We start from the raw sequence: 27,699 nt of genomic DNA on the forward strand, positions 1-27,699 counted from the left end.
GCATGTTGGGCACTAGCTGCACCAGCCCAAGACTTCGTAAGGCACTCCGTCCGTGTCAGATCCAGTGTTTACCTCCTGTTCTTCTGGCTCTTTCCTGCAGGTGATTATAAACAGCACCATCACACCCAATATGACCTTCACCAAGACGTCGCAAAAGTTCGGGCAGTGGGCTGACAGCAGAGCCAACACGGTGTTTGGCCTGGGGTTCTCCTCGGAGCAGCAGCTGACAAAGGTAACGTGGTCCCTGGATGCCGGGGGTCTGAGCGGCGCCGCTGCCGAGCAGGATTCCTCTCCAGTCTTTGATTTTAGCCCTTCCGGCGCCACAGGGCTGCCTGACCAGATGACCTTTTAGAGACCCGAGGTCCATCGAAGTGGAGGCGTCTTTGGGGAAGGAAAGCTCACGTGACACATGTTCCTGCAGAGCCCGAGGTCGCAGCCCCAGCAAACCGCTCTGCCGGTGGTTCCTTTCCCACGTGGGGCCCCCCTGATCCCTGTGCCCCGCGTGTGCCCGGTAGCAGAGGGAGGTGCTGCTGAATGCTTACAGCAAGCAGCTCCCGCCCTGGAGTCCCTGCACCCCTTACGACGTCACACAGTGTTTGGAGTGTGGGTCGCTTTTTTTTTCTGGGGAAAGGATTCATAGCTTTGATTCGATTCTCTGAGTGGCTTGGGACACACTCTGTGGACCGTCAGAAAGGTGTTGAGGAGCGGATCATGACCAACGCGGGCTTGGAGAACCCCAAGGTCTGCAGGAACAGACCGAGCGCCTCTGACTGGCGGGGCCAGGGCTTGTCTGAGCGAGTGGGTTTCCTTGTAGGCTGCTGGAAGAGCCTGTGCGGGTGTGGACAAGGCATTGCTTGAAAGCAAGATTGGCTGCTTTCCAGGACCTGGGAACTTACGGGAAGGATGTCAGAGGGTCTCAGAGAATCCGAGGGAGAGTGGGAAGAGAAGGGCTGGAGCCGGGCTGCCTTCAGGAAGCTCGGTTTCAGGACTTGTTTCTCTCTAGACGGTTGCCGTGAACATATTTACTGAACTCTGGCTGGGCCAACACGGTGCTAGGTGCTGAGGATGCAGACTGTAGTCCGTCCCCTGAGGCGTTTACAAAATTCCAGATTCCAGGGGACTTGAGTGGGTCACTTAGTATGGACCTGGCTGCTTGGGTTCCCTGTGTATACTGAAGACAGCTTTCAGAGAAGGGGGATGAAGACAAGTCAGGAAGCCACTGTGCAGGGGCCCTCAGATTTGCACCTCGCATCTGTCCAGCACGTAAGCATGTGCTGTGTGCACACACGCATGTACACACTTATGCACACACGCACATTTCTAAGGAGGCCCCAGCCCACAGATGCAGCCATCCTACCTCCAGCCAGAAATGAGCCCCTGATGGAGGACACCCCACAGACGGTCCTCTTCTGCATCTCCACGTACTTCCATGGGGATGCCACTCCCTAAGGAGCCCCAGAGACTCAAAATGGCCTGGTGGCACTCTGAGCATCCCTCTCGTGCCCACCTGCTCACAGAAGCATTCTTTTCCTAGGTACCAAAACCTCCCCTCCAGGGGCACCTGGGTGGCTCAGTCGGTTAAGCGTCTGTCTTCGGCTCAGGTCATGATCCTGGGGTCCTGGGATCGAGCCCCGAGTCCAGCTCGCTGCTCAGCAGGGAGTCTGCTTCTCCCTCTGCCGCTCCCCCTGCTCGTGCTCTCTCACCGTCTCTCAAATACATACAATCTTTAAAAACTAATAATAAATAAAACCTCTGCTCCAGTTCACCAGGGCCCTGACACACAGGGAAGGAAGCAAAATTCTCGAGTCTAGGTCATTGGGTATGATTGTGAGTATAATTCCCCTCCGAGGAGAAGCACCATGTCCCACGACGCTGGAAAGCGTGTGTCCCAGCAGACGACCCCGCAGAGTTCTCTGAGGTGGGAGGGCCAAGAATTCTTGGCTTCATTTCGTTTGCGGAGAAATGAGTTTGCTGGTTTGAGGCAGTGCTGTGTGGTATAGACGACCTTAAGCAGGTCTCAGAGCAGCGGGGCCTGCGTAGCCTTGACAGACCGTAGTGTCTGTCACGTGAGGATGAGTCACTGTTTGCTCTGCATGAGGGGGCCCAATGCAGTCAGCTTTTCACCAAGCAGCTGGCTGGCTGGTCACTTAGGGGTGCGATGCAGAACGGGGGCCTCAAGCTGGATCACTGTGGTTGACAGTGGGCCCTCCGCAGGTCAGAGGTTGGGGTGGCCTGGAGAGCAGGCGTGGTCAAGGCCACATGGGCCCCCAGGCCCTAGGCTGCCTGCAGGAGGAGAATGACTGGGTGTCCACAGATCGGCCCTTCCTGCCCCCTGGTTTTAAGGAGTCCCTTTGGTGTGGAGGTGGGGAGTTCAGGGGAGCATTGTCTTAGTCCGTTCGGGCTATGGTTTTTGTTTTGTTTTTGTTTTCTTTTTTAAGATTTTATTTATTTGACAGAGAGAGTGAGAGCAGGAACACAAGCAGGGGGAGTGGGAGAGGGAGAAGCAGGCTTCCCGCGGAGCAGGGAGCCCGATGCGGGGCTCGATCCCAGGACGCCGGGACCATGACCTGAGCCGAAGGCAGACGCTTAACGACTGAGCCACCCAGGCGCCCCGTTCGGGCTGTTATAACAAAACGCCACACACCGAATAGCTTATACACGACAGGAGCTGGTTTCTCAGGGCTCTGGGGGCTGGAAGGCTGAGATGAGGGTGTCAGCACCGTCAGCTGCCGGGGGGGTCCACAACTTCTCACAGTGCCCTCACGTGCTGGAAAGAGAGCAAGTGAGCTCTATGGGGTCTCTTATAAGGGTGCCAATCCCATTGATGAGGGCTCCCCCCCTCGTGACCTCATCCCCTCTCAGCGGCTCCACCTCCTAATCCATCACATTGGGGCTTAGGATTTCAACATGAGAATTTGAAGGGGACACAGACTTTCAGCCAGTTGCAAGCATTCGCGTGGAATGTGGGTATTTTCAGACTCCAATTCCATTGGGCCCCCGGGCTCCACCGATGTCCCTATTCCCAAATCTGTTTGTCACTCACCTTCCGGCTTGCTTTCTTCCCAGTCCCTGCCCAGGCACCGAGGCCCCTGGCCATTTCCTCAGGGTTCAGTGCAGATCCTGACCCCAGGCCACCTGCCTCGAGCACGCTGGACAAGGAGCCAGTCCAAGTCATGCCCCCAGAGGAGGATTTCCCTTCTCCATCATCCTCCACATAACAGCAGCAGCATGAGCAAAGTCATGACACCCCAGGAGGGCGGCTGTGAACAGGGCGTATGGGTTTTGGGGTGGGCAAGGCTGTGGCCAGAGGCCAGCTCTGGACTTGAGACTGTGGCCTGTGAAGGATTTCAAGCCAAGAAGGAAAATGATCAGATTGATCAGCTTGGCATCGTACGTAGATTTTCCTGGCAGACCAGGTTGTTCTGGTGCAGATCACGGATGACGAGGGCCTGAGTAGGAGCTGGAGAGACTTGGGAACTACCGAAGAGCTGAACTGGTGGGACTTGGTGAGTGGACGGTGGGTGGCAGGGGCTCTGAGATGAGAGGACAAACTGACGGATGGATGGATGGAGCTGCCATTTTCTGAAACGAGGAAGAGCAAGGGTTGTGAGAATCAGAGAATTTATGTGACGTGGAAGCAAGTATGATGGTGATTTGTTGAACAGCTGGGCCGGCACCCCTGCCCGAAGTGGGCAGCAGGGATTGGGTGCCTTCTCCCTCTGAAGGAGTGCCTGGCGGGGACAGGGGTGGGGGGACCCCCTCCCCCACTGGCTGGTGGCCTCACAGCTCTGGGAAAGCCCATGGAGACGCAGAGGCTCCCGTGGGAGGCAGGGCCCCAGCGGGCTGTGAGGTTGCGTGCCCGACCCCGCCCGAGGCTCCAGGCCTTCCAGAAGCCCAGACAGTCTGACAGAATCACTCTCCGCTGCCTGGAAGAACTTCTTCAATCTTTGGAGGAATCAGAAGAGCTAGGAGACATAAACGGGGAACATTTTTAGTGAAAAGAATCGAAAGCAGGGAGAACTCAAAACAAAAATCAGAACAAATTGTTAAAGTTCACTTCCTTGTGCCCCTGAGAACCGGGGAGACCTCAGGCCATGCCTGCCTCCCCAAGCGGCCACTCCTCATTTTTCCCAGGCAGAGGAAAATGTGCTGTCATTAAGGAGGAGGGCCCTGTCCTCCCGAGCCACTCTGGCTTCTCTGGCAGTGCTGGAGTGTCCGTGCTGCGCCCCGTGACCTGCCATTGTCACCAAGGCATAGCCCATGTCTCCTTTGTTCAAGATGTTTCGAGTCAGCTTCTTCCCCCTCTGTGAAGGGAACGATTAGCCTCACACCGGTAAATTACCATCAAGTGAGGCTGGCAGTCTTGACACGTGGCAGTTAGCTGGCAGAGAGGAACTCGGGCCTGAGGGCCCCCAAGGCGTGTGGCTGAGGGGACAGCTGTGGCTGCCTATTCCTGACAAAACAGAGCAGCCACCCACGTCCTGAAGGAGGGTCGGTAATCACACCCTGTAACGAGGCTAGATGAAGGAACGCCGCCGGTGTGGCTACTTCCATTTAAGCACACTTTATACACACATCTCTCTCTACCGCCCCCTCGAAGGAAAATAGATACCCTGGTCTTCGCTGCTCCCACCCTACGGACCCCTTCACACCACAGTCCCCAGAAGTGTGACAGGGACACTTTCTGCTCTTGAGACAGGCTCTCCAAAAATAACAGCTACTGCACATTCCCAGAGGTAAACCGGGGCTCGTCTGTCCACCCGCCAGATGGGACATTGTACCTCGGCCTCCTGAAGACCGTTGGAAGGGGCTTGCACATGCTGTTGAAAGGAAGAGCTGCTGAATGGAGACAAAAGGAAGGAGATCCACATGTAGGAGTGAACTGGTGCTTAAAGTGAAGGTGCTTTCTGGCAGCTGACCTTGAGACGTCATTGTCCTGAGTTTGGTTCCAGGTCACCTATCACAGACAGAAGGAAGCACATCCTGCCACAAAGGAGGTGATCCAGGATGGGGTTGCTAGTGTTCTGTGATTGACACACACACACACACACACACACACACACACACACACACGGCGTTTACTGTTGACCCATTTTAATGATTTCATCTGTAATTCAAATTTGTATGGTCAGGTTCACCTCATCAAGTTCGTGTAGCTGGAAGAACATTGCTCTGTCTTCTCCCTTTCTGATTTAAGGGTCGTTGTTTTAAAGTGGGGGATATTAATCATTCTTTTGATATGTTGTAGTGAGAATGCTTTGGGCTGCAAGTAACAGGGCTGAAACAAATAGAGCTATTCTTTTCATACAAAACAGAAGTCCTGAGGCAGGCCATTGCCAGCATTGATACGGTGGCCCCAGAATGTTGGGTGTGAGGGCTCTGCATGATTGTTTCTTTTATTGGCCTTTTCCTCGTGATGCTAATAAGATGGCTTCTCAAGCTCTGTCCATCACATCTGCATTCATGGCAACAGGGAGAAGGCAGAAGGGTGGTACCACAACAGCTTCCCTGTGAGTGCCCTTGGCCGACTTCTCCTTGGGTCCAACAGTCAGTCTTGGGTTCCTAGGCCACCTTCCCATGGGGAGATGAGGGGTGAAGGAGGGGAAGAGAGTGCGAATTAAGTTGCCATGACCAGCTTAGCTTAGACTGGTTCTCATTCTCTCCCACCTAGGAAATTTCCTGCTGCAGTCAAATTTGAGATTTTGTTAAGCCAAGAGAAAACAAGAAATGGTTTCTGAATAAGCAAATAGTGTCTGCCACAGGGTCTTCAATGGCCAAGGCCAAAAATAAAACAGTAGTCTTTCATTTTCTAGCAAACAACAATCTATCATTTTCTAGCATGATAATGATAAAAAAGATGATTTTAATTTTTTTTTACAGATTATTACTACAAGTTTAATAATTGCAGAAAATGATCCTAATAAGTAAAGACATGAAAATTTGGCATACATTTCAGAAACCTGTATGCTTTGAATATCCTTTAATTTGTTGGTTCCATTTATTGGCATCTATTCTAAGGAAATAATTATAACTGAGCACAGATTTAGCTGTAAGAATTTTCCTTGCAGCATCATTTGTAATAGCAAAGGAAAACAAAAAACAAAAAACAAAAAAACCAAAAACACCATCCAAATGTCCAGCAGTAAGAATTCAGGTGAAATAGGGGCACCTGGGTGGCTCAGTCATTAAGCAGCTGCCTTCGGCTCAGGTCATGATCCCAGGGTCCAGGGATCAAGTCCCGCATCGGGCTCCTTGCTTGGCAGGGGGCCTGCTTCTCCCTCTCCCACTCTCCCTGCTTGTGTTCCCTCTCTCGCTGTCTTTCTGTCAAATAAATAAAGTCTTAAAAAAAAAAAAAAAGAATTCAGGTGAAATAAACCCCAGTATATCCTTCAGGGTAGTATGCTGTATGGCAATTCAGATGCTATAATAGAGAGTCATATAATTGCATGGAAATATTAATGTCATACTGTTAATTGCAAAAGTGGCTATAAAATGAGGTATATCGTTCTATTTTTGAAATATGTGTAATGGGGCCCCTGGGTGGCTCAGTCCATTGAGCATCTGACCCTGGATTTCAGCTCAGGTCATGATCTCCAGGTCATGAGATCAAGCCCCATGTTGAGCTCTGCATTCAGTGCAGAGACTGCTTAGGATTCTCTCTCTCCCTCTGCCCCTCCCCCCCACACACATTCTCTCTTTCTCTCTCTGAATAAATAAAATCTTTTAAAAAAATATGTGTAATGGATACATATACACAGATAGGAAGCTATTGGAAGTGTATGTGGTCAGTGTGTATTGCTGGGTGATAGGACTATAGGTTTAAAAGATATTTTTTTCTAAGCTACCCTTTCTAAATTCACAAGCATATGTGCTTTTTTAGAATAAGGGGGTAGATTAGAAAACTGAAGACTTGGAGTCAGGGGATTTTTCACCTAAGGATAATCCTCTGGTGCCCCTTCGTTGCTACTATGTTTCCATTATTGTAGATAATGCTAGGATTAGCATCTTTGTATTGAAGCCTTTTTTTTTTTAATATTCTCAATTTTTTTCATAGAATCTTTTCCCAGAAGTGATATCACTAGGTCAGTGGGTATGAATGCTTTTTTCACTGATGATCCACATTTCCAAATTGCTTCTCGGTGGGACTGCACCACCACACAATGGCCTAGAAATATCTTGCCCACACTGGGTATTCTAATTGTATTTAATGTTTGCTAATTTAACAAGCAAAGAATAGTACCTCATTATTTTGGTTTGCATTTCCAGCGGGACTGAACAATCGTTTTTATCAGTTGCTGACTTACTGTGTTTTTTTTATTTGTGAATTTTGCCATTTATCTATTGGGTTTTTCATATTTTCCTTTTCAATGTGTACAAACTCTTTCTCTGCTAAAAGATAATGGCCCTTTCTCTGTGGTACAACCCTAGCTATGGATAACCGCCCCTGCCCCCAGTGGTTGTTTCTCTTCTGATTTCGTGTTTTTTCCCTTTTCTGTTCAAAAGCTCTACAAGATTGTGTATTCAAGTCTGTCACTCCTGTGATTTTTCTTTTATTTCTTCCAAGTTTAGATAATTGCCCTCTCACTTCAAGCAGAAGTTTGATAAATGTTCAATTCCGTTTGTATCCAGATTTTTATTTTTTATTTATTTTTTAAGAGATTTTATTTACTTATTTGATAGAAAGCGCACGCAAGCAGGGGGAGCAGCAGAGGGAGAAGCAGGCTCCCCACTGAGTAGGGAGCCCGACACGGGGCTCGATCCCAGGACCCTGGGATCATGACCTGAGCTGAAGGCAGACACTTAACGACTGAGCGGCCCAGGCGCCCCATGCATCCAGATTTTTGAAAAACATACGTACCCCTTTACCTCATTGAAAGTGTATCATGCTCCTCGTTTGTAGTAAGGATTGAAACTCATTTCTGTCTGTTTACTGAAGTTGTATCACTCCTGTGTTGAATCATCTTTCCCATCCGTGTACGGTTCCTCCTTAGTCCCCAGCTAATGTTGATATAAATGGCAGGGCCTGTTTCCATCATGCGTCTACTGATAGAGCACATCTTTTAGAATGACTATTTAAAATTTATCTGATAAGGTTTATCCTACTTCATCGCATTTTAAGCTTATTTTTTGAATTTTTTTTTCTGATTCTCACCCATTGGAATGTAAAACCAAATCCTCTGCAAACTCAGAGTTTCTCTGGGGACAGAAACCAAACCTTAAGGCTTTCGGTGTCCCCAGCACAGCCCCTGGCACGTAGCCATAACTGGTTCCTATTTCTGAGTGAATGAATTCACCCTCTTATGGTGTGCTCTTACTAAAGGTTGTGGTTTCCAGGCTTTCGCTTTTATTTTACTTGAAGAAACTGATCAAATGAAGGCCAGAGACACCAGCGTTCCCTTTGTTGAACCCCTGCCACACACCCAGCAAAGCCCCATGTCTTCTCCAGTGATCCACGGAGGTATATTATTGCCCCCATTGTATAGATGAGGAGGCCGAGACTCAGCGTGGTTCAGTGGCCTGCATTTGGAAGGCTGATAAGGGTCAGAGTCGAGCAGCTTACCTAAGCTAGCTGTTAAGCAGGTAGGTCTCAGGACACTGTAGTGTCCGGTGTTGGTGTCCGATGGCCTGTGTGACGTTGGCAGTTAGGAGACCCACCTGTCTCCATCTGTGTACCGAGCACCCGAGGGTGGCTGGGAGTGCCTAGTGGGACTAGACCCTCCAGCTGCTCTTCTCTTCTTGTCCCTGTGAGCCAAGAACATGTGTCCTTTCCCCTTTGCTGAGGTGTTCTAGGCTGGTATTACTGATAATGACACCATCACTTTGCAGTCCTGTAGGGATTCGTGTGACAGTTCTTTGCAGTCTCCCTTTTATAACCGAGAAGGACAGTTACTTGATGGGGCTGAGGAGAGGAATCAGAACTAGTTGGGGCCCCAATCCATATCTGGTATCCTGTGCCTCGGGCCTTGTCTTGGCCATAAAGTTCCCCGTGGCCTGTTTTGAGTTGAAGCCTTGGTAAGTAATTTTCTTTTAAAGAGGGAGCGAGTACAATTCTGTTTTACATTGTAAAGTTATGCAGCTTCTCTTTGCAAATGGAAAATCAAATCGGTAAATACTTAGCAACTGCTATGGGCAAGACTCTCGGTATCCTTGTTGGCAGAAGATGGTAACCGGGTATGTGGAAGACGGATCTGGGCCCAGGTTCAGGTTTACCATTTATTAGCTGTGTGACCGTGGGCTTGACCCACCTCTCTATGGCTGCACTTTCTTATTTGGACACCATAGATGAGAACCCCTGTCCTACAGAATGGTGGTGAGGAGCCAAAGAGAGAATGTGTGTTAAGAAGCCGTTAAACTTGTTAACATATGATGTGGTTGTCCTGAGGGTCCAGGGGAGCAGGGTGGGGCCACGAAGGGGCGTCCGGGGACAAAGAAGAAGAAGCCATTGGAGCTGAAGGTTTATATCCTAGGCTAAGAGTCTCCAAGAGTAGAACTAAGACCTTCACCAGGTAGGGATGTTCAGGGTTGAAGTAGGGGACGGAGGCCCCAAGCTCTGTCCGGAAGTGACTTGCTCTGTCAAAGCCTGGCAGAATTTTATGTACTGACTTGGTTGCCAGTGTCTTCTTCTACTCAACCCTTGTCCTCCTGGGAGACAAAGCCGTATCTGATAGTTGCACGGTGTACTCGCCCCCGCACCCAGCTGCGTGCACAGCCCGGCTCAGGGACGGTGGAAACATTTGTTCACTGAAGGAGTGAGTGGTACCTGGACCATGTTTGTTGACTGAATGAGCGTGACACTGGTTAATGACATTTCCAACCTAGTTTAAAAGCAACTTCAAATAAGACCCATGAGAGAAAGGGACCCTACAGGGACAAGAAGGATCTGTGAAAAAGAGAGCACTTTTGGTTGGGTAGCCTGGCAAAACGTGGAGATGCTCGTGGGGAGAGAGTCATCCCCCTCCTTACTGAGAACAGCATGGCTGAGACTCAGTTAGTAAGGGTGTCTGTTACAGTTTTCTTCAAATCACATTTGACTTTTAATTGATACTGGGCACAAAAACGTTGAAAATAAGACCTTTAAAAATCCAATCTTTTATTTTTATTTTTTGTAAAGATTTTATTTATTTATTTGACAGAGAGAGAGAGACAGCAAGAGAGGGAACACAAGCAGGGGAAATGAGACAGGGAGAAGCGGCTCCCCGCGGAGCAGGGAGCCCGATGCGGGGCTCGATCCCAGCACCCTGGGTTCATGACCTGAGCCGAAGGCAGACGCTTAACGACTGAGCCACCCAGGCGTCCCAAATCCAATCTTTTAATGTCTTAATAACATTGAAAGGTCTTTATGGTGGCTGCACAAAACCTCTTCTCGGATAGTGTTCATGTTCCGAGGGATGCCCTGCCTTATTCCTGGGTGGATCCGGTCAGGTAAGCTCAGGAAGCAGAAGGAGGGGCAGAATACTCCCAGACCCTGAACCACAGTTCCTCACCGAGCACTTTCTCATTTGTCCAGCAAAAGAAGAGCTGCGCCATTCTTAGACTAGACCCAAGCCTTTGATGTGAGTTGTCTCTCAAGTGGCCGGGGGTGGGGGGGTGTGGGTCTAGAACCCAGAGTTCTGTCGTTCACCGAACAAATGGATTTGTGCCTGCTTCCTGCAGGTGTTGGCAAGGATGCTGAGAGAAAAGGCATGGAGCCTGCCATCAAGGAGTTTCTGACACAATGTGTTCACTTTAAGGGCCTCCTAAAAGGAAGCAGGGTGGGGAGGGGCTCTGTCCCTCCCTGCCGGACCTCACATGTGTTAAACAAGTAACGTGATTTTCCTCCAGCAGCTGTGGGATGGTTAAATACGAAGCCCCATGGCTCTGGCTTTATTTATGATCGTGCAGGAGCAACACGGGCCGGAACGGAAGGGCTGACCTTCTCTGCTCCAGCCAGGGCGCCTTGTTCAGCGGTGTCTGTCATCTGGCATGGTTTCCCAAAGCGGACCACTGTCGCCTGCGTCGTGAAGATACTGAGAGGGTAGCCCACGCTCCGAAATTAATGCGTTCTCAGCAAAAGCCGTAGAATTGTGGGTAGCCTTGCACCTTGCCAGCTCTTTGTGTTCCTCAGCAACCGCATGTAGCTCTCTCTTGCTTTGTAATGCCAGCATCATCCATCACAGAATGTTCTCTGCTCCAACAATGTATTTGCTAATTAAAATCAGTTGTCAGGGTGTGTAAGCCCGTGATTGATTTGATTGCTCTGGCATTTGAAGATTTTTCTTTATTATGAAAATATTAGAAACTTTTTTTTAAGTAGAGAGCATCATATAATAAACATCCATATACATATCACTAGACTTAACCGTTGTTAACATTCGCCACATTTCTTCATTTATTTGATTGTTGTTGAAGTATTTTCAAGTACATCGCAGACATCAAGGCATTTCAGTATCTATCTCTAAATAATGACATTTTACCTCATGACCATGACATCATTGGCATTTCTTTTTTTTTTTTAAGATTTTATTTATTCATTTTAGAGAGTGAGCATGTGTAGGGAGGGGCAGAGGGAGAGAGAATCTGAAGCAGACTCCGCACTGAACACAGAGCCAGAGGTGGGGCTTGATCCCACGACCCTGAGATCTTGACCTGAGCTGAAACCAAGAGCCAGACGCTCAACCAACTGAGCCACCCAGGTGCCCCAAATGCCCCCCAATTACAGATGGTCTGTTCAGCACAGGATACGGTCATAGGCTGCATGTTGCCTTTTGCTGTTTTGCATTTTGCTATTTTATATCTTAAGCTTTTAAAATCTAGAACAGTTTCTTCTCCCCAACTCTTGGGATCTTGTTGGTTTCTGTCATATTGTAGAAGTTCTTGGATCTTTCCATAGAGATGACGAAGTTTTTCATGGATCCCTTCTGTGGGACAGCTATACTTATGTTCCTGCATTTCTGTGAGTTACAGTTCACTGGAGGTGTTTGTTTTTAGTACTTCATTATTAAACTAGCTTCAGCAGCTTAGAAATGATTCAGATCAAAGGCGCCTGGGTGGCTCAGTTAAGCAGCCCACTCTTGGTTTCAGCTCAGGTCATGATCTCAGGGTCCTGGGATCAAGCCCCGTGTCAGTCTCTGTGCTCAGCGGGGAGTTGGCTTGAGATTCTCTCTCCTTCTGCCTCTCCCCCATGCACATGCACTCTCTCTCTCTCTCTCTCTCAAATAAATAAATCTTAAAAAAAAAAAAAAAGATTCAGATCTGACCTGGGCTGGTAGTTTACTGGAAGAAGCATTCCTTATGTTCATTTCTTTTTAATCTCAAAATTATCTTTCTGGATTTATAGAGAGTTTTTTGACTTAAAATGAATGCAAAGCAACAAAGGTGGGTTCTGAAGACCAGCCATGTGTGAGGTTGAGAACAACCACAGTAACTCTTGTTCATGTTCAGTTTGCAGAGAAATTTCAGGAGGTGAGAGAAGCTGCCAAACTAGCCAGAGACAAGTCCCAGGAGAAAATTGAGACCTCAAGCAATCATTCCCAGGTAAGTAATGGGTGTACAAAATAAACCTGAGTGTGATCAGTAATTGGGACTCTTTGTTCCTTGTCACTTTTGACAAGAAATAGGGACTTCTAGCAGGAGGGCATTTTGAAGGCTTTTTTTGACTGTTAGCCTGCTCCCACTGAGGTGATATGACATGTTTGTATGAGACTCTTGAATTTTCCATATGTGCTGATGTATTTTTGACAGAAAGCAGTTGATGAGATTAGAATTGCTGCATGCCCCTGGCTGCTAAGAGGCATTCTTTGTCACTGTGTTTCAATACCAGAGACAAGGCAGTGTGTGAGCCTACGTGAAGGATGTGCATTGACGAATACGGGTACCTTGTGCTCTCGAGACAGAAAACTTGGCTGATGCTAGAGAACCCCTGTCTCTATCTCCATGTTTTAACAAAGTCAGATGGGAGATGGTATTGTTAACAGCTCTGGATTAGCAAAGGAGATACCCCTTTGCCAGAAATTGAGTATTCATTCTGTCTACTTAAAAGTGTGATGATTGACTGAAAGGAACCTATTTTAACCCAAAGTAAAAATACCTACATTCTTGATGTCTGGTTTGGTGTACGTAATGGTGGGCAGAAGGCTTGACCGAGTGGTAAGGTTCTATGCATAGAGACCGGGAAAAGGAGACATCAGGGGGCGGGGGGAAGGTTCAGGGTTAGGAATAAGCATGGTGCAGCAGACTCCCAGCCGAGAGCGAGGTGCACTGTGGGAGGAATGACAGATACACTTGGAGATTCTGCAGAAGACCTGGAATTCCTCATTACTAGTTTATTTTTTTTTAAATAATTGTTTTTTTTTAAGATTTTATTTATTTATTTGAGAGAGAGAGAATGAGAGATAGAGAGCACGAGAAGGAGGAGGGTCAGAGGGAGAAGCAGACTCCCTGCTGAGCAGGGAGCCCGATGTGGGACTCGATCCCGGGACTCCAGGATCATGACCTGAGCTGAAGGCAGTCGCTTGACCAACTGAGCCACCCAGGTGCCCTCATTACTAGTTTATTAAGTATTACTTATTTAATTGTTATTGGGGAGCTTGGGCAGACCTTGGAGGTGTTGCATGACTTCTTCTCTGGAATTGACATGAGGTGGTGAGGAAGTCAGGGAACCACCAGACAGCAGGTAGACTGTCAAGGACACAGCCACGGGGGGTAAAGAGGAAGGGACGGTAAAGAGGAAGCAGTGTGTGTGTGGGGGGGCGCCTCGGTGCCTCAGTCGGTGAAGCGTCTACCTTCAGCCCAGGTCATGATCCCAGGGTCCTGGGATCGAGTCCCACATCAGGCTTTCTGCTCAGCAGGGAGTCTGCTTCTCCCTCTCCCTGCCGCTCCCCGGGCTTGTGTTCTCTCTCTCTTTGGCAAATAAATAAATAAAATCTTTAAAAAAAAAAAAAAAGCAGCAGCATTGGGGAGAAGAGGGTAAAGCTAGAGCCTGGGGAAATGCACCCAGCTGTGGGAAGAGAGCAAGTGAAGACTGCCAAGAAGGAGAGCTCTCCCCATCACTGAACCCGAGGCAGGAGCACACTCAGCCTGTCCTTGCTGCAGAGCAGAGGGCTCTGGGTTTGTCCGCTGCTGGGGCTGGACCTGAGGACCCAGGGTTTCCCAGCGCCTGTCCTGGCTCAGCATATAAAAGATGCCCTGTGTGAATTTATGGAATGTGTTTTAGGCTTCAGGTGGACAGGAACTTTCCTGAATCTTTTCAAAGAATCTTTAATGTAATCTGAGTGATACTGTTAATTTCATAAACTAATTACCGTACTGAGTAATCACTGAGGACCTTTAAAGTTGGACCCAGCAATGGACCGTAATCTAGAGTTTCTAATAAACAATCTTTTTCTGAATACTACACGTTATAGCAATATCTTTAAACTTCAATAATCAGAAGTTCTTTATATAAGGTTTCTGTTTTAATGTTTGTTTTTCCAAAAAAAGGTATTTTATTTTATTTTTTAAAGATTTATTTGAGAGAACGAGCATGGGCATGGAGGGAGGAGCAGAGGGAGAGGGAGAATCTCAAGTAGACTCCCTGCTGAGCGTGGAGCCCGCCATGGGGCTCAGTCTCACGACCCTGAGATCATGACCTGAGCTGAAACCAAGAGTTGGATGCTTAATTGAGCCACCCAGGCAACACCCCCCCAAAAGTATTTTAAGCCTTAAAAAAAATCAACTATACCCATAAGGTGCTATTTTATATATGTGTATTAATTACATATCAATTTTTTGTCTCCAAGCTTTAGTTTTTATTTATCTTCCTGATGTTTCCCCAGAGGTAGAGATCATTGTACATTTTTCTTTGCATTTTTATTAGAAATCATACAATTGCTTGCTTTCCTGAATCTCTTAGGGAATGAACACTTTGGCCAAGTTTTCCAAATATTGGAAGATTTTAAACATTTTATATGGGTCTTATGTATGTAACGTAATGTAAATGTAAAAGCAATGGCTATTTACCGCAGAAATCAAAACTATGCTATAGTCTAAGGAAGAGAATAAGAACGACCTGCTTTCTCCCCACACAAAGATATTGTTAATGTTTTGGTGTTTATCTTCCTGATACACTTTTCTAGTATATTTTTATATCATTCTTTTTAACCTTTTTACTTTATTTTTTTTTCCTAAAGATTTTATGTATTTATTTGACAGAGAGAGACACAGCAAGAGAGGGAACACAGGCAGGGGGAGTCGGAGAGGGGGAAGCAGGCTTCCTGCGGAGCAGGGAGCCCGACGCGGGGCTCGATCCCAGGACCCTGAAACCACACCCTGAGCCGAAGGCAGACGCTTAACTGACTAAGCCGCTCAGGCGAGCCCCAGACCTCACTTTTATTTATTTATTTATTTTTATTTTTTAAGATTTCATTTATTTATTTGAGAGAGAGCGCGCGCGCATGGATGGGGGGAGGGGCAGAGGGAGAAGCAGGCTTCCCACTGAGCAGGGAGCCCGATGCGGGGCTCGATCCCAGGACCCTGGGACCATGACCTGAGCCGAAGGCAGACGCTTAACGACTGAGCCACCCAGGCGCCCCTAACCTTTTTACTTTATATTTCATGATCATTCCCCTGTGTTTTCAAATATCCCTTTTCAAAACTGTCTTAATGGCTAGTATTTGTCTGTATTGCAACTTATTCCATTAACCTAACACTTTGAGATATTGATGGGGTTTCTAATTTTCATTAATATAAATGACACTGTGATCACCGTCCTTGTACATCTCTGTGCATTTGGTAATTTCTGCAGGATAAATTCTTGAAGTGCAAGTACTGAATTAAAAGATAGGGACATTTTAAAAGCTTTTGGTAAATACTGCCAACTTAACCTACAGAAATGTGTGATTCTACCTCCCACCAGCAGTGACTGAGAGCGATTCTTTTCCTCCCACACTCTCACCAACAAAGCTGTGTTGACTTGACAGAAGAAAAATGTATTCTGTTGGCTTTTTTCATTTTGCATTTCTTTACCAGTGGATTAAGTATTTTTTGTGTCTATTGATTCTATCCATTTCTTCTTCTGTAAATGTCAGTTGTGTATTTTTTTCCTTTTTTAAAAGATTAAAGTGTTCATCGTTTTGTGTTGATTTCTTTTTTTTTTTTTAAGATTGTATTTATTTGAAAGAGAGAGCGTGAACATGAGCGAGCGGGGATAGGATTGGGGGGTGGTGCAGAGAGAGAGGGAGAAGCAGCTCCCCGCTGAGCAGGGAGCCTGACACGGGGCTCAGTCCCAGGACCCCAGGATCATGACCTGAGCTGAAGGCAGACACTTAACCGACTGAGCCACCCAGGCGCCCGCTGTTTGTGTGGATTTCTAAGAATTTTATTTTTTAACACGGATATTTTTTAACATATTCAAAGCTAAGCAGAGTTGTATAATGAACCTCCATGGGACACACAGGTCAGCTTTAACAATTAGGAATTTATGATCAATTGTTTCATCGTGCCCCCTTCCCCCTCCCGCTAAATTTTAAGCAAATCTCAAACATCTTATTTCATCCATAAATATGTCAGCGTGTGGCTCTAAAAGACAAGGCCTCTAAGAGTTTTTCAATATAGGAAAGGTATTAACATCTTGTTTTTCATATATGCAAATGCTCAGCAGCAGATATTTTCCCCAGGGTTTTGTGCATTTTTTATTTTGTTTATGACTTTTTTTTTTTTTTTACAGTGCAGAAATTTAGCGTTAGTCAAATGTATGCATCATTCCCTTCATGGTTCCTTCCTTTGCCTTTATGCTCAGTGGAGGCTAAATAAGATCGAAGATCTTATCCAGAGCAGATGAGATTTCACCTCCCTGTGGTATGACTTATTACAGAAAATATTTCAGAATATTCATAATCTAATGAACTGTTGGAGGCCATGCGCACATCCGTATCTGATCCCTGGTTGTTTTGTGCGTCTTGCTCTCTGGCCCCAGGGCCTGTAAGTTGTCCTTGCTTCTAATACTTTTTCTCTTTTCCTCATTCACTGTTTCTTGTTTCCTCTTGTAAACCCCCGCTCCCCCTCTCATCCGTGGCTTCTGTGTTAAATAAGGGAGACCAGGTATGCAAGCTTGTCAAGTGTTATCTGTAAAGCTGAGTAACAAGATGGCCCCAGGGCCCCAGGTGCGCTCTTGTCAATAAAGTTCACAGACTTTCTCAGATTCCCCTGGACTCCTCTGGGCCTTTTCCATGGTTCTTTTTTTTTTTTTTTTTTTAAGTTTCAGAGGTAGAATTTAGTGATTAACAGCCTTTCGTGCTAGTCTTTGCCGTGTTCTGGTCTGATGAGTTTGTTCTCTCTGGCTCACAAACACACTTTCTCATTACGCCTGATTTGCCGCTGCTGTGAGCAATAGTGTGTGAAGGTAACTCACTTTGGCCAGGAATCTGGGTGTGAAACCCCGTCTTCTCCTCAGGTGTCCAGTGTCAACGGGACAGACGATGAAAAGGCCTCTCATGTGGGTCCTGCTGACACACACCTCAAGTCTGAGAATGACAAGCTGAAGATCGCCTTGACACAGAGGTACGGGTATTTAAAATCCAGATGGCATTTTCTCCAAGGTCAGTGCCTCCCCGCGGCCTTTCCCGCCAGGCGGGGTTTCACGAGGAGACTGGGTCCTGCTCAGAGTGTCTGGTCTTGTCTGTGGGCCAAAGGAACGCCAGCTGGCTTCATGGTTGTTCTCTGTCTGGCCAACCAGACCAGACCTGGCCGACCAACAACATGGCTGTTCTGTGTCGGCCTGCGTGTGTGCGAGAGTACACAGCATGTGGAAGATGTGTGTGTGTGTATGTGTGTATATGTGTGAGAGAGACGTGTCCCTGTGCTTGTGTTTTGTTTTGGCTTTTTGAGGAGCCAAATGTATCATTTATTTGTATAGCATAAGACTGAATCTCGAACATTCAAGAAAAACCTCTAAAAACCTGTTTAAAATAATACAACCTTACACAAAAATCAATAGCTTTTCTATGTACAAACATCACATAGAATATGTATTTGAAGGAGAGATTTCCCTTACAATACGAACTAGAACCATCAATTACGTGAACTAGACACATTAAAATACAGAAAACTTAAGGGTACAGTATCTCTGTGAAGAAAGTTGTAAAATGATTTTGAGGACCATAAATGAATAATTAAACAAATAGAAAGATATATTCTATTGGGAGGTGGTAGAAATGCCTTCATATTTTAAAAAGAATCCATTCCCCCTAAATTGATATATAAATTTAACAGTCCCCATAATAATATCAACATGATTTTAATTTTTTTTGTTTTATTTTATTTTATTGTGTTAATCACCATACATTATTACATCATTAGTTTTGGATGTAGTGTTCCATGATTCATTGTTTGCGTCTAACACCCAGTGCTCCACGCAGAACGTGCCCTCTTTAATACCCATCTCCAAACTAACCCATCCCGCCACCCCCTCCCCTCTAGAACCCTCAGTTTGTTTCTCAGAGTCCATCGTCTCTCATGGTTGGTCTCCGCCTCCAATTTCCCCCCCTTCCTTTTTCCCTTCCTATTATCTTTTTAAACATATAATGTATTATTTGTTTCAGAGGTACAGATCCGTGATGCAACAGTCTTGCACAATTCCCAGCGCTCACCATAGCACATACCCTCCCCAATGTCTATCACCCAGCCACCCCCTCCCTCCCACCCCCCACCACTCCAGCAACCCTCCGTTTGTTTCCTGAGATTAAGAACTCCTCATATCAGTGAGGTCATACGATACATAACACGATTTTAATTTTTAATGACTACACAGGCCGCGCTTACAGTTTTCCTCCCTTGAGAGTGTGGCCCATTCCCCGACGGTGGGGCTGGCCCCGTGAGCACACTGAGCTCGCTCAGAGCTGCGGTTCTTGGCAATACTCCTGTCCCCGCCCCGGGCCAGGGCTTGGCCAGCTTCTCCCAGCCCTTCTGTGGCTGGGAAGCTGCCCTCCCCAGACTTGTCTCATTGAAAAGCTGGGTCATACTAACTCCATTTTACAGATGAGGAAACTGAGTCCCAGTGGTAAAGTGAGTCCTTGCCTAAGGTCACATGGCTAGTCAAGTTCTCCACCATCCTGCCTGCTTTTCACTCTTTTGTTGTTTAAGACACAAGATGCTTCTTGGATGAAAACGTTTCACCCCTAAAAATACAGGTTTTTAAATCCCAGCTTAATGAACAAGTGCATTATAGGAATGGGTGTGAAGCCATTTCCCCAAATCAGCTTAAATTTTCAATCATCAACTCTGAAATTAATCAGATTCCATTTTACTTTTTTTTTTTTTTTTTTTTTGCCTGTGGTGCTTGAAACTGAAAGCTTGAATTTCTAGTCACATTTCCTACGTCCTTGAGGCTGTGGGATGGAAGATAACCAGATTATTGAGATGCAGTCCTATTTTCTTACTCCCCACCCAGCCCCCCAAAAGGCCTTTCGAGACAGAAGTGACTTCAGCCAGCAGGATTGATTAGAAGCTGGATACTTTGAACGGGGCACACCCCGCATGTCCCGTGGGTCCTGTGCATCCTGCACGGCTCTGGCCTCGGGGCACCTGCAGCTGCGCACTCGCACTCGTGTGGGCTGCAAAGCCAGGAGACAGAAGGAACATGAAAGCCAACAGCCCCTGAGGGGAGCCTGATTCCAGTTTGTTTCTTGAAACTACTTCCTTGTGGAGCATGTAGGATGAAAGACAAACACGAGGTTGTTTTGGTCCCCTGGAGGCGTCCTGCAGACCTGTGGTCCTCCCCCGCCCCTGAGGGGGACACACGCTATCACTGTCCCCTCTGCCCTCTGGTCATCGGCTCTGGATTCCCCTGCAGGCTTGGAGGGGGTACAGGTTATCGTCTGGAGCCTGTCTGCCTGTCACACCAGGGTCCTGGGGTGTCGGGGACTCGTGAGACTCTCAGAGACCCGCCTCAGAGCCTGTGGCTTTGGGGCTCGCTTCAGGAGGGGATGGGACAGAGGGTTCTGGGGCAGGGGCTCAGTAGGGAGTGGAGTGAGGGGGTCCTCCCCACACTCCGTGGCTTCCTTCTTAGCTTCGGCTCCTCCTTCTCCAAGAGTTTTGTTCTTTCCTGAAGTGATAGCCCGGCAAGGTGACCTGTTGGCACTAGAGAGGCGCCAGCCCTTCTTGGCACCTGATCCTCCTGGCCGGCCCGCCGGGGGGCCAGGGTGTGGCCCCAGAGGCAGGCGGGGGGTGGCAGGTGGGGTAGAGCGGGGTGGATGGCACCCGGCATCCGGGTTACCGCCTGGGCCCACCCGCAGTGCCGCCAACGTGAAGAAATGGGAGATGGAACTGCAGACCCTGCGGGAGAGCAACGCCCGGCTGACCACGGCGCTGCAGGAGTCGGCCGCCAGCGTGGAGCAGTGGAAGAGGCAGTTCTCCATCTGCCGCGATGAGAACGACCGGCTCCGGAACAAGGTGGGTGCCGGGGGTGCCCCGGGGATGGGGGTCCCCGTTCCACTTCTCTCTTCCCGCCGCCCTCACTCGCCCCCCCTCCCCGTGGCGGGAAGAAGACTCGCTGTCGCTCCCCTTGGAGACCCCCCTCACCTCCCCACTTTGCTGAGGAGGAACACGAGTGAGCGAGCCAGGTTTCACAGCTGCTGTTGCAAAGACGACGAACCCACGGGAGCCTCCAGCCTTGTCCCTCTGATGCTAGTTGGGGGCGGCCTTCCCTTGGCACATTTCTCTACCGAAGATCAACGCACCGTGTTCACCGTCCAGAGGGTGAACGAGGAAAATAGATTTGGGAAACTGCGAGGAGCGTTCACTCAGCAACCCTACTTCCATGCAAATCACTGTGTCTAAGAATATGAATTGGGAAGTGGGCAAAGGAATACGGCACCTGAAGTGTGAGCTGAGTGATCCGAGCATGTCATCTGCAGCCTTTCCTGTGATTAGTCGCTCACGCTCTTCGTGGTGGGGCTGAGTCGATGAGGTAGTTGTGGGGAGGCCAGAAAAATCCCCAGTTGAGACCCCAGGGGTCTCTGTGTGGCCATGTTTTGATGCTCAGCACGTTTATCAGGCAGGCCGTGGACAGCGGCTGCCGTGTAAGTGTGGGATTTCAGGGGGACACATCACCCTGAGACGGGTCTTCACGCCCCCGGCCCCCCATTGGTAACCTGCCCACCGGCCTGAGTGGAGCCCCCAGAGGTCACTCCCCTGCTCGCCCATCTCACTTTGCTACAGATGACATAAAACTGCCTCGTGTCGTTTTTTCATTTCAGCGCCTCAAGTGCTGACTGTGTGCGTTCCCTCCCAGGGCCTGGCCGGTCCGTCTGCCTGCAGGACCGATTGCCCCACCCTTGTCTTCCCAAGCAGAGAGCTGGCTCTCGCCCCTCGTGCGAGTGTAACGGGGGGAGGAGAGGAAGTACATCCCTTAGAGTTTGCTTCCTCAACGGGAAGCACTGGGAACTTGATTCCTAGGGCACAAGGTAGCAGTTAGTGGAGTCCCCGGTGGCTCCTGGGGCTGGGAGTTCAGACTCCGGGGGCTGGCGTGCAGTCGCCTCCGAAAGTGTTGTCATCCTGACCGCCCGGCGCCCTTCCCCTCGAGGGCTGCCGCCTGCTTGTGGGACCCCATCAGTGTGATGCTTTGTGTTACCGTTGGCTCCCTTCCATCATGCTCTCTGCACACACGCTCTGGCCGCTGGGAAGCACTCGGCGTCGGACGGCCAGGCCAAGGCTGTGAGGCCTTTGAACCCCGTCTGAGGGGTCAGGCCTGGGAAGGGGAGAAGAGTGCACTCTGGAGACTTGCCAGTCCAGTCTGCACCTTTCAGCTCTCCCAGAGGAGGCTCGCTCACAGGCCAGGCCCTTCCGGCGTGCGTCAGTAAGGAAAGGTCACCCTGGTTTAAAATGTTTGAAATGTCATTGCCTCTCATTTGGGGGCCACTGTCCCACAGCGTTAATTGATTCTCTTCCTTGCTGTCTTAAACCTTTGAGATGAAATAGAATAATTCAGGACATGATCAAATGGTGTGAAAAATCATTATGGGGAGAAGCGGATAGATTCGTGGGACATCTGGCCCCTACTCGGTACGAATCCTTTAAAGCAAACCTGCCATTCCTGTCCCGGAGCGGTGAGAGCAAACCGGAGGCCCGGCGTGTCCCGTGGCCAGTTTTCGTGACTGCCGCGGCTCTGCCGGCATTAGGCAGGGCGGACAGCCCCGCGGGGGAGCCACACGGGGTCTGTTCGCAGTTGACGGTTCATTGTAAAAGACAGCCTCAGTGGCCGCGGTGGTCTTTGCTCCGTGACCCAAGTAAACGAGCCTCCCTGCTCCAGCCTGTGGTGTTTGTTACAGATTGACGAGCTGGAGGAGCAGTGCGGCGAGATAACCAGAGAGAAGGAGAGGAACACGCAGCTCAAGAGGAGAATCGAGGAGCTGGAGTCAGAACTACAGGAGAAGGAGACAGTGAGTGGAGGCGCCTGTGGGCGCTGTGCGCCCAGGACACGGCAGGTGTCGGCGGGGGGTGGGGGCAACGTGACCAGCCCTGGGGGGCAGCTGCCTAGATGTCAGCACGGGGGCCAGCCAAGAGCTGCCCAGAGGCTGGGGCCCGAGGGGGAGCCGGGTGTTGACGAAACAGTCAGAAACGTTTATAGGTGAGCTGCTGTCACAAGTAGAATTGTGCTGTCGGGCTAACGCAGCGAGAGCCCCCACCGTGCGGGCGTTTGTTTTCGGGGGGGCGGCAGGACCACTAAGTGCGCAGATGCTGGAGACTGTGGGCAAGGCGCCAAAGTCCCAGCCTCCGTTTCCCTATCCAGAAGATGGGGATGCTAAGAATCCGTCTCTTTGTGGCGGCGCGCAGACGTCAGGCTACAATAATGCACGTAACAGGATTGCCCATGTGCTGCGTATTAACTCCACCGCCTTTGTTACTGTCGAGGACGTCAAGAGCTGCTTCCGCTAATGTGCACACAGATCGTGGGCTTTCAAGAAGGCTTTCTGTCTGACTTTCCCATCCTTTTTCAAACTTCTGTCCCCTTAGGAGTTGAAAGACCTCCGCAAACAAAGTGAAATCATACCTCAGCTCGTGTCAGAGTGTGAATACGTCTCTGAGAAGTTAGAGGTAAGGGTGATGGGGGCGCATCCCGTCTTGGCTCTGACCAGAAGGAATTCGGGTGCGATGCGTTTCTCTGGGGGGCGGCCCCCTCTCCCAGCTCCCCTGGTAAAGCAGAGTGAGGTTCTCGTCATGAGAAGCCAGCAGGACCTGCATGCCAGTTGCCGTCTCTGCCCCCGGCTGCAGACGCAGCAGTGTTTCTGCTCTCTCCACCTTTGCCAAGGTGTCCTGTGCGTAGCCATAGTGCAGGGGCTGTGTCCCGCTCACAGAAGTCTCCACAGAGCCATAGGGCGGTGAGAAGCTGGCCGAAGGGAGGGCGGAGAGCGTAAGGCCCGGAGTGAGGCCAGCTTGCCACTCCCCAGCCAGTGACCTTGAACACGACCTTGGGCAGCGCCCCCTCACTGGCCTCAGATTCCTGATCACAGCTTCTTTCGCTTCCCCCTACTTCAGGAGTGCTCTATTCAGGTGTACGTCCCCAGTATTAGTCACTGGTTCCTGTATACCCAGAAAGTCAGGCGCTCACTGGATGTGGGGAGAACAGAGCTGCCCCTCGTTTACGGACTCACGGCCACTCTGAGCTTAGGAGGAGCTCGACCGGCTCCCTGGCCACACCGCCTGATCCTGGAGCCCGTCCTGCCTCACTGAAGCCAGGGAGGCCTCGGCCTCTCGGTGGAACCGGGGAAATAAGTCACTGCCCCGTTTGTCCCATTTCTCTCTCCCGGAATGGAACTCACATGTGGCCTCTGCAGACCCTTCTGGGACCAGGGCCGAAGATCCCTTGTGCTGGGCCTGCGGACTTTCTCTGCCGGGCGCTTTGTGAAGGGGCCCGCTTGCCTCCGGCTCCCCCAGACAGGACCCGAGCTCTGCATTCCGTGTAGGGCCGTCCTTTAATCAGGCCTGAGGTGGGTCATGCACTCTGCCTGTTAGCACCTGCGCCCGGGAGCAGGCAGGAGAGCGGGGCGCACCGGCACGCCCCACATTCTGCGCTGATGGCCCCGGTCACAGACTTGCGTGCTGGGGGCTTCGCAGGCCGGGGAGAGGGGACAGCTGGGCTGTTGCGGGTCTCGGCAGACGGGCCCCCTTGGCTCTGCTCCAGGCCCTCCTCCCGCTTGTGTTGCTTCAGGCGGCAGAGAGAGACAATCAGAACCTGGAGGAGAAGGTGCGTTCCCTCAAGACGGACATTGAGGAGAGTAAGTACCGTCAGCGCCACCTGAAGGTAGAGGTGAAGAGCTTCCTTGAGGTGCTGGACGGCAAGATCGACGACCTGCACGACTTCCGCCGCGGCCTCTCCAAGCTGGCGGCTGACAACTAGGGGCCGCGGGGGGTGGGGGGGGCTGCGGGGGGGGGTGGAGCGGGGGCGGCCTCCCGTGGGCGTCGCTCCCCTCCGCGCGGGTGCGGTCTGTCGTGTTTGCGCCCCGGTGGGCCGTCCACCCTCACCTCCCCGCCTGGCCAGGCTGCGGACCCCGGGACGCCGCTGACTCAGGAACCCCGCGCCAGCTCCCCCTTACGCGTTTACGCAGTCAGGGCAGGGATGTTTGTATCTTTCTCAAGGGCTGTTGCAACCACACCAACCGGACAAAGCGTTTTCTAATCCAGATACAAACACCCTTTACACCTCCTTTCTCGTAAGAGCGGTCAGAGTATTTGAGCGTCCGCCGGGCACCAGTGTGGGGGTCCCGGGGCGGGGTGGGGGGGGGACAGCTTCCCTCGCCGTCGAAACCAAGATGCTTTCAAGCGGTCTGAGTAGAGACTCGTCCAGAGAAAGAGAACAGGTCTCTGGTGGGCGCACGGGGATGGCCTGCATCCGCTCTGCCCGCTTCCTCCCACCTCCAGTTTGTAGGGTTGCCACAACGTTCCTTTCCTGGGCTTTCATTTCTGAGCAGGTTGCTGTGCTGTGGGGGCAGAGCGCAGTGAGGGTGCCTGGCACAAAGTAGGTGCTTAATAAATATTTGTTCAATTAAACTTACAGCACTTAGTGTTTTAATCAACCCCCCAGCAGAGTCCATTGGACCCTGTTGGACGGCCCATCATCTTGCTGTGCTGGATAGGAATTCGACTGACTGTGTGTGGTCAAGCTCTGGGTGGGCTCCAGGGGCCCCCGGGGCAGGACTGGGTGACTGGAGGCAGCAGGAGCTGGTCTGAGGCCGCTCATAGCCCATCCACGGCGCTCGGCCCCTGAGTGCCTTTGAACTGGGACCACCCTTCTTCTCTAGGGTGGGGATCTAGGAGAGGACCCTATGTTGGGACTGGACAACTAAGAAAGAAATCACACAGGCCCATGAGGGAGAGGCCACTCACACTGGCTGAGCCGTGGCCTTAGCACCTCTGGCCTCTCTCCGTGCCTGCTAAGGAAAGGACCAGAGCCATAAAGCTCTCCTCTCTTACTGAGTTTCTCAGCGGGGCCAGGGAAGGTCTGGGCACCCTGCATGTGGCAAGATGGTTTGAATCCCTGGCCACGGGCATTTCTAAATGCCTTTCGGGGTGGTGGAGGATTTGGTGCCTCCTTACCCCCCTTGCCTGCTTTGGGAACCACCAAGAGAACATCTCCTTCTAGAAAGAATTTCTAGAATTTCTCCCTGGGGAATTTGGATGAACAATAAAACAGCCTGAGGAGGCAGGTGGGACACACACAGATGTGGCCCGGGCCCTGGGATGAATCCTGCCATTGGGACCATGTCTCTGAGCAGAGAGCTCTTATTGGGATGAGGGAGGGAAGGTCAGTCGTCTGGAGCACCAAGGCACCTTGTGGCAGGGGCGGGGAGGGGGGCACGGGGGTCCTGCAGGCTGAGGGGGGTGGCTCTGCTTGAGCATACTGGGCTCGTGGCAGACAAAGTGGAAAGCATGGGCAGCCCTCTTGGGGACTTGAGATAGGGTGCTGTTGGCCCGCCCTTTCCCCAGAACCCCCCAGATAGCTTTCAGGGCAATCGGGAGACCAGAGAGCTGGGCTGGCCACGATTCGGCCCCGTGGCCCAGCAGTGGCTCAAGGGGGTTCTTCTCAGGCCAGGTGAGACCACCTGTCCCTCAGGTGGGGCCTGGGGCTGCCTGGGAGCAGTGCCTCCTGGGATTCCAAGACCTCCGCTTGGGTCTTCTGATGCCTGCCACCCCTGTGTGTTGGGTGGCTTACGGATCTGGAAGGAGCCTTCTTGACTGACTGGAGCACACTCAGGTGGCATACACATAGGAAGGTAGAGTGGCCACAGCCGTTTGTGAGTTCCGCAGCTGGGGCACTGGGAAACACTGCAGAGGTAGTGCCATGACTGGTGGGCTACCGTGTCCCTCTGTGGTCAGGACCCATGATCCCTGCTCACCCGTCCCTGGGGGGTTTGGCCAGCACCTTGCCAGGGGGTAGGATCCACGGTGTGGCGTCGGGTGTTGCAGCCCAGGAGCCAAGAGCAGGAGAGGCGCTCCTAAGGGAGGATGGGTTCAGCGGGGAAAGCACCATAGCTGTAGGAAAGCACTGGCCTTTCACTTCCTTCTGCTTTTCTCTGAAGATCTTAGTGCTTCTTCATGGACTTTGTTTAAAAAAAAAAAAAATTGGCCCCGGGGGCAACCTGGAGGGTCTGTGAAGAGACTACCCCATCTGACAGCCCCTGGCACCGTGAGGGTGGGCTCCACAGAATGAATATGACCCACTGCATTCATCCCACTTTCCGCCTGAGCCAGTTTCATGCCCTCACTTACGGGGACCGCCAGCCGCACCGATGTCCTTCGGTTGTCCGCATTGACGCGAGCGTGGGCAGCACATCTGCCTGGCACTCGTGTACCCGTCGGCCAGGCCATGCTGCTGGACCGGCTAGAGCCAGGACCGCTTCCTTGCCAGGTCATGTCTCCTGATGTTGACATGTCTGGGGCTGGCCGCCTGAACAGGGATTAGCTTTTTTCCTGCATCTGTGAAACTGGGGCCCAAAGGAGGTGAGGTGAACCGTGGAACCCCTTTATCATAATGGGCCTTAAAAATAATGTTCCTTCTGGGGTGCCTGGGTGGCTCAGTCAATTAGGTGGCCGACTCTTGATTTCGGCTCAGGTCATGATCTCAGGGTCCTGGGATCGAGCCCCGCAGTGGGCTCCCCGTTTAGCAGGGAATCTGCTTCTCCCTCTGCCTCTGCCCCTCCCCCTGCTCATGCGTGCTCACTGTCTCTCTCAAGTAAATAAATCTTTAAACATAATAATGTTCCTTCTAAGTAAAGACCCAACTGGGTGCATCACAAAATTGAGAGGGATGAGGGGAGAATTCTCGCTAGTGCCCAGGGAATGTAACCCCCAAGTGACAGGTTGGGACAGTGTGGTCACGCCTTGAAGGGAGAGCGAGCCAGCATCCACAGAGACCTGGAGCTTGGGTGGCCCGTGAGTCCCACACGGTCCTGCGTGCTGTCACATTAGACTCAGGTGGGCGAGAGCGTTGGGCAGAGTCATTCCCCACTTTGCAGACAGGAAGCAGAGACAGTGACATGCCCATCACCCAGCAGCCTCATGGGCTCCCCATCCGGCTCTTCCGGACTTCGGTCCGGGGTCATTCTGGGAGCCATGCCACTGCTCTCCCTTTGTGACCTTTGTGTGCCAAGATGAAAGTTCTCTGGGATCCTGTTGAGAGCACACTGCAGTTATATTATTTTAATATGTGTCCACAGCGGGTGGTGATTTATAAATGAGCGAACTAGAATT

General features: G+C 50.6%; 1 protein-coding gene across 5 annotated transcripts in view; it reads left to right on the forward strand.

The window, feature by feature from the left end:
- The window catches only part of HOMER2 (homer scaffold protein 2), a 130,995-nt gene extending 105,992 nt beyond the window's left edge, over positions 1 to 25,003 (forward strand). For all 5 annotated transcript variants that reach the window (XM_073882207.1, XM_073882208.1, XM_073882210.1 and 2 more), the window contains 7 exons: positions 101 to 232; positions 12,421 to 12,513; positions 17,408 to 17,514; positions 20,247 to 20,403; positions 22,281 to 22,391; positions 22,966 to 23,046; positions 24,161 to 25,003. In XM_073882207.1, the coding sequence (XP_073738308.1) occupies positions 131 to 232; positions 12,421 to 12,513; positions 17,408 to 17,514; positions 20,247 to 20,403; positions 22,281 to 22,391; positions 22,966 to 23,046; positions 24,161 to 24,349 (840 nt within the window). In that variant the 5' untranslated portion in view covers positions 101 to 130 and the 3' untranslated portion in view covers positions 24,350 to 25,003. The remainder of the gene's footprint in view (positions 1 to 100; positions 233 to 12,420; positions 12,514 to 17,407; positions 17,515 to 20,246; positions 20,404 to 22,280; positions 22,392 to 22,965; positions 23,047 to 24,160) is intronic.
- The last annotated feature ends 2,696 nt before the right edge of the window (positions 25,004 to 27,699 follow it).

This window comes from Callorhinus ursinus, unplaced genomic scaffold (assembly GCF_003265705.2).
Source record: "Callorhinus ursinus isolate GAN/ISIS: 27379988/994484 unplaced genomic scaffold, GSC_fseal_2.0 scaffold45, whole genome shotgun sequence".
NCBI classification, from domain to species: Eukaryota; Metazoa; Chordata; class Mammalia; order Carnivora; family Otariidae; genus Callorhinus; species Callorhinus ursinus.